Source organism: Lolium perenne, chromosome 7 (assembly GCF_019359855.2).
Source record: "Lolium perenne isolate Kyuss_39 chromosome 7, Kyuss_2.0, whole genome shotgun sequence".
Lineage (NCBI taxonomy): Eukaryota > Viridiplantae > Streptophyta > Magnoliopsida > Poales > Poaceae > Lolium > Lolium perenne.
Genome location: NC_067250.2, coordinates 214,107,279 through 214,117,963, shown reverse-complemented (window position 1 = coordinate 214,117,963; position 10,685 = coordinate 214,107,279). Strand labels below are relative to the sequence as shown.

The following is a 10,685-nucleotide window of genomic DNA, read 5'->3' as shown; positions in this document are numbered from 1 at the left end:
TGTGAAGGAAGTTTTCAAGGGTCTAAGAGAGGAGGATGATATACTACGATCAAGAAGAGTGAAAAGTCTAAGCTTGGGGATGCCCCGGTGGTTCATCCCTGAATATTTCAAGAAGACTCAAGCATCTAAGCTTGGGGATGCCCAAGGCATCCCCTTCTCCATCAACAAATTATCAGGTTCCTTCTCTTGAAACTATATTTTTATTCGGTCACATCTTATGTGCTTTACTTGGAGCGTCTGTGTGCTTTTGTTTTTGTTTTTATTTGAATAAATGCTTGTGTGGGAGAGAGACACGCTCCGCTGGTTCATATGAACACATGTGTTCTTAGCTTTTAATGTTGATGGCGAAGGTTGAAACTGCTTCGTTAATTGTTATATGGTTGGAAACGGGAAATGCTACATGTAGTAATTGGTATGATGTCTTGAATAATATGATACTTGGCAATTGTTGTGCTCATGATTAAGCTCTTGCATCATATACTTTGCACCTATTAGTGAAGAAATACATAGAGCTTGTTAAAATTTGGTTTGCATGAGTGGTCTCTCTAGAGTCTAGATATTTTCTAGTAAGGTGTTTGAACAACAAGGAAGACAATGTAGAGTCTTATAATGCTTGCAATATGTCTTTTATGTGAGTTTTGCTGTACTAGTTCATACTTGTGTTTGCTTCAAACAACCTTGCTAGCCTAAGCCTTGTATCGAGAGGGAATACTTCTCATGCATCCAAAATCTTTGAGCCAACCACTATGCCATTTGTGTCCACCATACCTACCTACTACATGGTATTTCTCCGCCATTCCAAAGTAAATTGCTTGAGTGCTACCTTTAAAATTTCCATTCTTCATCTTTGCAATATATAGCTCATGGGACAAATAGCCTAAAAACTATTGTGGTATTGAATATGTACTTATGCATCTTATCTCTTATAAGTTGCTTGTTGAGCGATAACCATGTTCCTGGGGACGCCATCAACTACCTTTGTTGAATATCATGTGAGTTGCTATGCATGTTCGTCTTGTCTGAAGTAAGGGCGATTTACCATGAGTTGAATGGTTTGAGCATGCATACTGTTAGAGAAGAACATTGGGCCGCTAACTAAAGCCATGATCCATGGTGGAGGTTTCAGTTTTGGACAAATATCCTCAATCTCATATGAGAAAATTAATTGTTGCTAAATGCTTATGCATTAAAGAGGAGTCCATTATCTGTTGTCTATGTTGTCCCGGTATGGATGTCTAAGTTGAGAATAATCAAAATCATATGCATTGCGGTGATAATCCAGGTAATCCGAGCTAATTAGGACAAGGTGCGGGCACTATTAGTATACTATGCATGAGGCTTGCAACTTGTAAGATATAATTTACATGATACATATGCTTTATTACTACCATTGACAAAATTGTTTCTTGTTTTCAAAACCAAAGCTCTAGCACAAATATAGCAATCAATGCTTCCCTCTGCGAAGGGCCTTTCTTTTACTTTTATGTTGAGTCAGTTCACCTATTTCTCTCCACCTCAAGAAGCAAACACTTGAGTGAACTGTGCATTGATTCATACATACTTGTATATTGCACTTGTTATATTACTTTGCATTGACAACTATTTATGAGATATATATGTTACCAGTTGAAAGCAACCGCTGAAACTTAATCTTCCATTGTGTTGCTTCAATGCCTTTACTTTGAATTATTGCTTTATGAATTAACTCTTATGCAAGACTTATTGATGCTTGTCTTGAAAGTACTATTCATGAAAAGTTTTTGCTTTATGATTCATTTGTTTACTCATGTCATTTACCATTGCTTTACAATGCCTTTACTTTGAATTATTGCTTTATGAATTAACTCTTATGCAAGACTTATTGATCGATGCATTCATTACATGTGCTTACAATAGTATGATCAAGATTATGATGGCATGTCACTCCAGAAATTATCTTTGTTATCGTTTACTTGCTCGGGACAAGCGGAAACTAAGCTTGGGGATGCTGATACGTCTCCGACGTATCGATAATTTCTTATGTTCCATGCCACATTATTGATGATATCTACATGTTTTATGCATACTTTATGTCATATTTATGCGTTTTCCGGAACTAACCTATTGACGAGATGCCGAAGGGCCGATTCTTTGTTTTCTGCTGTTTTTGGTTTCAGAAATCCTAGTAAGGAAATATTCTCGGAATCGGACGAAATCAACGCCCAGCATCTTAGGATTGCATGAAGCTTCCAGAACACCCGAGAGCCGCCAGAGAGGGGCCACAGGGGGCCCACACATGGTGGCGGCGCGGCCCAGGGGGGCGCGCCGCCCTAGTGTCTGGTGGCCCCAGACCCCTTCTGACGCCGCCTCTTCGCCTATAAGAAGCCCCTTGACCTAAATCTTCGATACAGAAAAACCACGGTACGAGAAACCTTCCAGAGCCGCCGCCATCGCGAAGCCAAGATCTGGGGGACAGGAGTCTCTGTTCCGGCACGCCGCCGGGACGGGGAAGTGCCCCCGGAAGGCTCCTCCATCGACACCACCGCCATCTTCATCACCGCTGCTGTCTCCCATGAGGAGGGAGTAGTTCTCCATCGAGGCTAAGGGGCTGTACCGGTAGCTATGTGGTTAATCTCTCTCCTATGTACTTCAATACAATAATCTAATGAGCTGCCTTACATGATTGAGATTCATATGATGATGCTTGTAATCTAGATGTCATTATGCTAGTCAAGTGGATTTTACTTATGTGATCTCCGGAGACTCCTTGTCCCACGTGTGTAAAGGTGACAGTGTGTGCACCGTGTGGGTCTCTTAGGCTATATTTCACAGAATACTTATTCACTGTTATGGATAGCATAGTGAAGTGCTTATTTATATCCCTTTATGATTGCAATGTGTTTTGTATCACAATTTATCTGTGTGCTACTCTAGTGATGTTATTAAAGTAGTTTATTCCTCCTGCACGGTGTAATGGTGACAGTGTGTGCATCGTGTAGTACTTGGTGTAGGCTATGATTGTGATCTCTTGTAGATTATGAAGTTAACTATTGCTATGATAGTATTGATGTGATCTATGCCTCCTTTCGTAGCGTGAAGGTGACAGTGTGCATGCTATGTTAGTACTTGGTTTAGTTGTGTTGATCTGTCGTGCACTCTAAGGTTATTTAAACATGAATATCGAATATTGTGGAGCTTGTTAACTCCGGCATTGAGGGTTCGTGTAATCCTACACAGTTAGTGGTGTTCATCATCCAACAAGAGAGTGTAGAGTCTAGCATCTATCTATTTATTCTGTTATGTGATCAATGTTGAGAGTGTCCACTAGTGAAAGTATGATCCCTAGGCCTTGTTTCCAATACTGTTATCGCTGCTTGTTTACTGTTCTACTGCATCTGTACTGTCCGCAATATTACCACCATCAACCACACGCCAGTCCTGGACAGCAAAGCACTTTTCTGGCGTCGTTACTACTGCTCATATTTATTCATACCACCTGTATTTCACTATCTCTTCGCCGAACTAGTGCACCTATTAGGTGTGTTGGGGACACAAGAGACTTCTTGCTTTGTGGTTGCAGGGTTGCTTGAGAGGGATATCTTTGACCTCTTCCTCCCTGAGTTCGATAAACCTTGGGTGATCCACTTAAGGGAAACTTGCTGCTGTTCTACAAACCTCTGCTCTTGGAGGCCCAACACTGTCTACAAGAATAGAAGCACCCGTAGACATCACCTGCGCACACCTGCGGCGGCTTTCGGCCGTGTCCATCGTCTGCCATGACGGTGGTAAGGGGAAACTCCTCTGCTCTACTGTAGTGTTTGATTCATGTTCATAGAATTGGTTGGGTTCGATAAGACCGTTCGAAATGCATAGATCTTGTTTGAGTAGACCGACCAGCTCCAAGTTGTGCATCACGCCGCAACACTCATCATTTGCGTACAAGCCTGGATCCTGATGGTCCCGGTTAGGCATGCTGCTTTTCCTCGTGTGACTTACGGACCTATGTTACAATGAGATCAGGAGAGGATTGCCAACCTAAATAACATCTACAACTGCAACGACGTAGAGGCCATCCATGTGCTACGGATGAGAAGAGCCCCTTTCTATGCACTTGCGAAAACGTTCAGGGAAAGATGACTACTGACTGATAGCATCCTCACCTCTCTCGAAGAACAAGTCGCAATGTTTCTTCATGTCGTCGGTCATAACCAGAGGTTCAGAGTCATCCATAACACATTCAGGCGATCCACGGAGACTATCTTTCGGTACTTCCAGCAGGTGTTGTACGCAATTGGGGAGCTCATAAGTGAAATGATCAAGCCAGCATCAATAAACACACCAACCAAGATCAAGTACAACTACAGGTGGTTCCCCTATTTCAGGGTGAGTACAAAAGCATGTTCCTTCTACCTATCAGACCTGTGCTACTGTCAGAAACATGATTGTGTGCTGATGTCTACGTGTGCTTCTATTCTTGTAGACAATGTTGGGCCTCCAAGAGCAGAGGTTTGTAGAACAGCAGCAAGTTTCCCTTAAGTGAATCACCCAAGGTTTATCGAACTCAGGGAGGTAGAGGTCAGAGATATCCCTCTCAAGCAACCCTGCAATTAATTAAGATACAAGAAGTCTCTTGTGTCCCCAACACACCTAATACACTTGTCAGATGTATAGGTGCACTAGTTCGGCGAAGAGATAGTGAAATACAAGTAGTATGGATGATTATAAGTAGTAATTGCAATCTGAAATAAAAATGGCAGCAAACGAACATGTAGCAGAACTTGTTGGAAACGGTGTTTCAATGCTTAGAAACAAGGCCTAGGGATCATACTTTCACTAGTGGACACTCTCAACAATGATCACATAAATGAATAAATAAATAACTTCTCTTCACTTGTGCTACTCTGAATTACTCTCCTATTGGAATCACTAATCATCACGTAGTGGCTACAAAAGCTCCACTCAAAGTTCATCAAGTACTTGACAAACGCCACTCATAGGGATATCCTCATCAAATCATAATCCAAGATAATACCATTGCAATTTAGACAGAGTACTAAGATAGCATACACACTGTCAACAATAGCTATGAAAGGGGGAATAGATCACATCAATACTATCATAGTAATAGTTAACTTCATAATCCACAAGAGATTACAATCATAGCCTATGCCAAGTACTACATGATGCACACGCTGTCCACTTTACATCATGGAGGAGGAATAGACTAGTTTAATAACATCACTAGAGTAGCACATAGATTAATAGTGATAAAAAGCTCATGATCACATAAAGATCACACCATGGGAGAGAGAGATGAACCACATAGCTACCGGTAGAGCCCTCAGCCTCGGGGGAGAACTACTCTCTCCTCATCATGGGAGACAGCAACGACGATGAAGATGGCGATGGAGTCGATGGAGTTGGATTCCGGGGGCACTTTCCCGTCTCGGCGGCGTGCCGGAACAGAGACTTCTGTCCCCCGAACTTGGCTTCGCGATGGCGGCGGCTACGTAACTTTTCGTGGAATATGACTGTATATTTTAGGGTTTTCGCGACTGGAAGAATATATAGGCGAAGAGGCAGCGTCGGGGGAGCCAGGAGGCTCCCTCCCCACATCTGGGCACGACAGGGGGCCAGGCCACGCCGCCCTATGGGGTGGGCCCCTGCTGGCCGCCTCCGACTCTTCTTCGACGTTCTGGAATCCTCCGTGGAAAATAGGGCCGTGGGCTTTTGTTTCGTCCAATTCCGAGAATATTTCCTTTGTAGGATTTATGAAACAAAAAACAGCAGAAAACAGGAACTGGTGCTTCGGCATCTTGTCAATAGGTTAGTACCGGAAAATGCATCAAAATGATATAAAGTATGAATAAAACATGTAGGTATTGTCATAAAACTAGCATGGAACATAAGAAATTATAGATACGTTGGAGACGTATCATGTGCTAATCTTTTTTACAGGATTGCATTGGGGCTATTGATGGTACTGATGTCACTGCAATGGTACCGAGATCAATTTCTGCAGCATTCCGCGGGAGGAAGCACTACACCAGCCAGAACGTGCTAGCAGCTGTGGATTTCGATATGAGGTTCATCTACGTGCTTGCTGGGTGGGAGGGTTCAGCTTATGATGCCAGCATCCTGGCCGACAGCTTGTCAAGGCCTGATGGGTTGCGAATCCCTGAGGGTAAGTTCTACCTTGGAGATGCTGGATATGCATGCCGACCTGAAATTTTACCTCCCTTCAGGAAAATAAGGTACCACCTCAACGAGTTCTCTGCGAAGCACCGACCTCTGAATGCGAGAGAGTTGTTCAATCTCAGACACTCAAGCCATAGAGTCACCATTGAGAGGGCCTTTGCTGTATTGAAGAACATGGTCAAGGTCCTTGACCAGAAACCGTTCCACACGTTTGACACTCAGGTAAACCTGGTCCTTGCTTGCTGCATTCTTCATAACTGGATCCTAGGTTGGGGCGAGGATGATTTCTTCAAAGAGGGTGTCACTTTTGATGAAGTAGAGACCGGCCTCAGGCGACAATGATGCCTGGAAGGTGAAGAGGCAAGAGTGGGCAGACGCAATGTAGGAAGCCAGAGGCAACACCACCATCTGAGAAGAAGTGAAGAAGTGAAGAAGAAGTGAAGAAGGAGAAGAAGAACCCCTATGATCCCCTGTTTCTCCAACACTTTTCGATCCCCGTATGTTCAACGATCCCGTTATGATAAACTGCAATTCGTAGTAGCTAGGGAGCATCGTGTTATGAACTACCATTCGTAGTAGCTAGGGATGATTTCGTGAACTGATTGCAACTATCATGAACTGTGATTTTAGTGTGATAGGAGGTGAGAGCATGGTTAGGCTACCCGTCATAGAGAAGAGGTAACGGTAGACATGCCTGGATGGTACCAAACAGGCCTAATATCATCTCCATCGAGATTTGGGCTTGGTTGCAAGCAAACAAACAGAAAGTACTTTTTGGCCTAGCCGATGCAGCCCGACCTACCAAACAACATGCCAATTTCGGCCTGTTGCTCGTTCTAGACATGCAAGTGTGCTTGCATGGCTGCGCCAGTGAGCCATGAATCAGGCCCAGGCAACCAAACGCGCCCTATAATCTGGAAAGAGAAAAAATCTTTCATCGCAACAACTGCCTTGTATCCAGTCTGGCTTGGACAAAAGTGTTGTCGGCAAAAGCGCCCCCTCTTGTTTCGAAACCTTCAGTCATCTCTCATCTGTAAGGGCATCTCCAACGGGGTGACGCATTTCGGACACCCAAACGGACGCGTGTCCGTTTACGTCGGCTGAAATGGTCGAAATGGTTCGCGCGTCCGTTTGTGTTGGGGGTGGCTCCAGCGGCAGGATGCATAATTTTTTGTCCATTCATAAAGTCATAATTTACATAATTTACATTATAAAAAACATAAAAAGGCCATAAAGGCATGGTAAAAGTAGGTGCTGCCTACTGCTCGTCGTCGCTGACGAGGTCGATGAACTCCGGCGTCGGCCATGGAAGCTGGTACGCCGGCGGTGGAGGAGGTAGGGTTGTCGCCTGCGTAGGAGGGTGTGTCCAGGGATCCCAGGCCGGAGCAGCAGCCGGAACGCGGTCGTTGGAATGCGTCGGCATGGCCGAAGGAGTCGCGGGCCTCCCCTGCGCGAGCGCGGACTCGCGGAGCTTGATTGCGAGCCCGTCCCACAAAGCTCGTCTAGCTCGATGTTGGCCAATGCCATGGCAATGGCCTCCTCCTCGGTAATGTCCGGCGGCTGGATCTCCGGATCCCATGCCGGCCCGCCGTCGTCGTGGTCGTACTCTGCCATGTCCACGTCCTCGTCCGCGTCCTCCTGGTCGTTCTCTTCTTCTTCCGCGGCGATCTCGCGGTCGAAGTAGTCAACGTCGCCTAGGTAGCCAGTGGGGCGGCGCGCGTCAAACTTCCACGTCCCGAAAGAGATCCAGCTGTAGGAGTTGAGCACGTACGCCTGATCTTCCCGGAGATCCGGCGGCAAGATCGCTCTGCGGCGGCGCACCACGTCCCGCCGCTCTCGGCCCTCGCGCGACACGGGGGGACCGGCACGCGCCTCGAGTTGAGGTACCAGCCCCCTCCAGGCAAGTTCGCGTCCGGCCATGGTACCAGCCGGTTTTCCTCCGAAAGCGAGCTCAATGCGGACGTACCGGCCGACCCGTGGCTCTTGCCGGACCGCGAGCCGCTAGCCTCGTGGTCGTTCTTGGTCTTGCGGAACGGCCAGCATTTCTTCTCCATGGCGTCGGTTGGGTGGATAGTGTGGGCTCTGGCAATGGTGTGGTCGGGGAAATGGGTGCCGGCAGCGTCCCTTTAAGAGACTCGGACGACATCTCACCTTCAATGTCCTGCCACTACGACGCCGCCCAGCTGCGCATGCTCGCGGAAGCCGAGGCGCGCCATTAACGCGGCCCTGGAAAGGCTACAGCGCACCGCCCATAAGTAATGCCGTGGAAGACGAAACAGTTGTGCCCCTGCCAGGTGGGCCCGTGCGAGGACCGAGCGGACAACCGCTGCGTCCGTGCAGCATCCGCAGAGACGCAAACCTGGCGCATAATTGGGCCACGTTTACGTCTCCGTGGACGGTCCGGTCACTATGCATTGCCCCGCTGGAGATGGTGTCAGACGCATTTTCGGCCCGACGGACGAGATGCCCTAACTTCACTCTTTTAACTTCACTCTTTTTTTGACTGGTCTATATTGCCGCTTGCAATGGATGAATTTTTTCAAAAAGAACGTACTTCCTTCGTTTTATGAAAGTTGGTTGAGATTTATCTAGATGTATTTAAATACTCTATTAATTTATATTTAAATTTTAATAAATCTTAGATAAATTTAACGAGACGGAGGGCGAGACAAGTTTAAGGCATTCTCACTGACAGTGTCGGGATTGCAGTGGTTCGTCTCAAATCTCCTTTTAAAATTGATTATTCACCAAAGAAATCGATTGGAACATGGATGTAGGTAGACGAACTAGGATCAAGTCAATCTTGACAGACGAACTCATCGTCAGCAACAAGCCGCGCGAGCGCCTCCGGCGCGAGGCACACCTCCAGCCCCATGCTCCCGCGGCCATCGCGTCCCTGGTACACGGTCACCCTCCCGTCGACCTTGTTCGCGCCGCCGCTCCGCACGGCCACCGGCGTGCCCCACCCGAAGTCGTTGCCGTACGCGTCGAACCGCGGCGAGTTCCCGGTCACCAACATCGCCGGGTTCCAGAACCCCGCCAGGTACGCGAACCGCGGGTCCAGGTGCCACGACGACAGCGACCCCACCATCGCCGCCTCGTCCAGCGACGCGACGGCGCGGTTCAGCAGCCGCGACGTCCAGCCCAGCCCGTTGTCCGTGATCTCGCCGGCCGTGGCCCTCGCCGTGGCGCGCACCACGGCGTTGCCCGCGTACCCCTGTGGCACGCGCTTGACGCGGCCGCGGCACCCTACGAGCACGGTGTACGTCGTCTCCTCCGCCGGCGAGAGGCGCCGGGCGCGGGACACCGCGCGCCAGGCGTGCGCGAGCAGGGACTGGAGCGAGGAGATGGTGGCGGAGCCGGCGCCGGTAGCCTCGGCGTTCGCTCTTGCCTTCAGGCTCTGTACGCGCTCCGCGGAGAAGTGGAAGAAGCACTCCTGAACCGGCGGGCACTCGAACCGCCGGACGATGTCGTCCAGCTTGGCGAAGGGCAGAGGGATCGGAACAGGGCAGGCGTCCGGGAACCACCGCTCGAGCACCGGCGGCGGCGCGGAGATCTCTGCGTCGGCGCCGCTTAGACGACTCATCTCGGACCAGGTGTTGAATAGGTGCCAGAACGCGGTCCCGTCGGCGACGCCGTGGCTGAGCGACATGGCGACGAAGACGCCGTCGGCGAGCTCGGTGACCTGCGCGGCGAGGACGGGGCGAGATCCCGCAGCGGCGTCCGCGCCGACGAGCCCGTCGAGCGGGAAGAAGGACCAGACCACGCGAGGGACGTACGTCGACGCGGCGACGTCGGCCACGGTGATGCCGGGCGCCACCGCGTGGACGAACTCGGCGCCCTCGCTGCTGCAGCGCAGGGAGACGGCCACGGTGCCCTGCCGCTTCTCGACGGCGAGGCGGCCGGCGAAAGGGTAGAAGCGTCCCAGCGCGCGCGCGAAGGACGACGCGAGGCGCCCAACGAGAAGCTCGCCGCGGTCTCCGGTGGGGGGATTGGGCAGGAGGACGCCCTTCTGGATGTAGTCCACGGTGAGCATCTGGAGGTCCCACGGCGTCAGGTGCACCGTCTCGCCCTTGAGCTCCACCGCGCTCGTGGCTTCGCCGCTCCGCAACGGCTGGACCGTGCGGCGGGAGACGACGCAGACGCCAGCAGAAGTAGTATTGGTAGAATCTTCCAGCGCCATGGATTATTCGGGAGATACCGAGATAGTAGTAGACTAGTAGAGGTACTATCTAGGTTCCTGAGTGGATCACCTCAAGTGAAATGACCTCAAGTGGAGTACTCGTTTTGACCGGTTAACCTTTTTTTTTTTTACTAAAAAGTTTTTTTAAACCATAATATATTAAGCTAGCAAGCCGTCTCATTAAAAACCTTCCAGTCTCCTTCGATACCTGGTAAGAAAAAGAGTGCGTCTGAAACTTGCTGCCCCCAAAATCAAAGTATAGTTAGAGCATCTCCACTCGTCTCCCCGACGAGGCCCCCAGGACCGTGTTTTGTCATCCGGACGG

General features: G+C 49.2%; 2 protein-coding genes across 2 annotated transcripts; one reads left to right on the top strand and one right to left on the bottom strand.

Annotated features, from left to right (window-relative positions):
* Positions 1 to 4,161: 4,161 nt before the first annotated feature.
* On the top strand, positions 4,162 to 6,519 carry LOC127315578 (protein ALP1-like). Its single transcript, XM_051346054.1, has 2 exons — positions 4,162 to 4,362; positions 5,938 to 6,519. The coding sequence occupies exons 1-2, from the start codon at positions 4,162 to 4,164 to the stop codon at positions 6,517 to 6,519; spliced, it is 783 nt and encodes a 260-aa protein (XP_051202014.1).
* Positions 6,520 to 8,780: 2,261 nt separating this feature from the next.
* On the bottom strand, positions 8,781 to 10,428 carry LOC127314249 (uncharacterized acetyltransferase At3g50280-like). The gene has a single exon (XM_051344704.2). It carries the CDS (start codon positions 10,358 to 10,360, stop codon positions 8,975 to 8,977), a length of 1,386 nt encoding a protein of 461 aa, XP_051200664.1. The 5' UTR covers positions 10,361 to 10,428; the 3' UTR covers positions 8,781 to 8,974.
* Between the last annotated feature and the right edge of the window lie 257 nt (positions 10,429 to 10,685).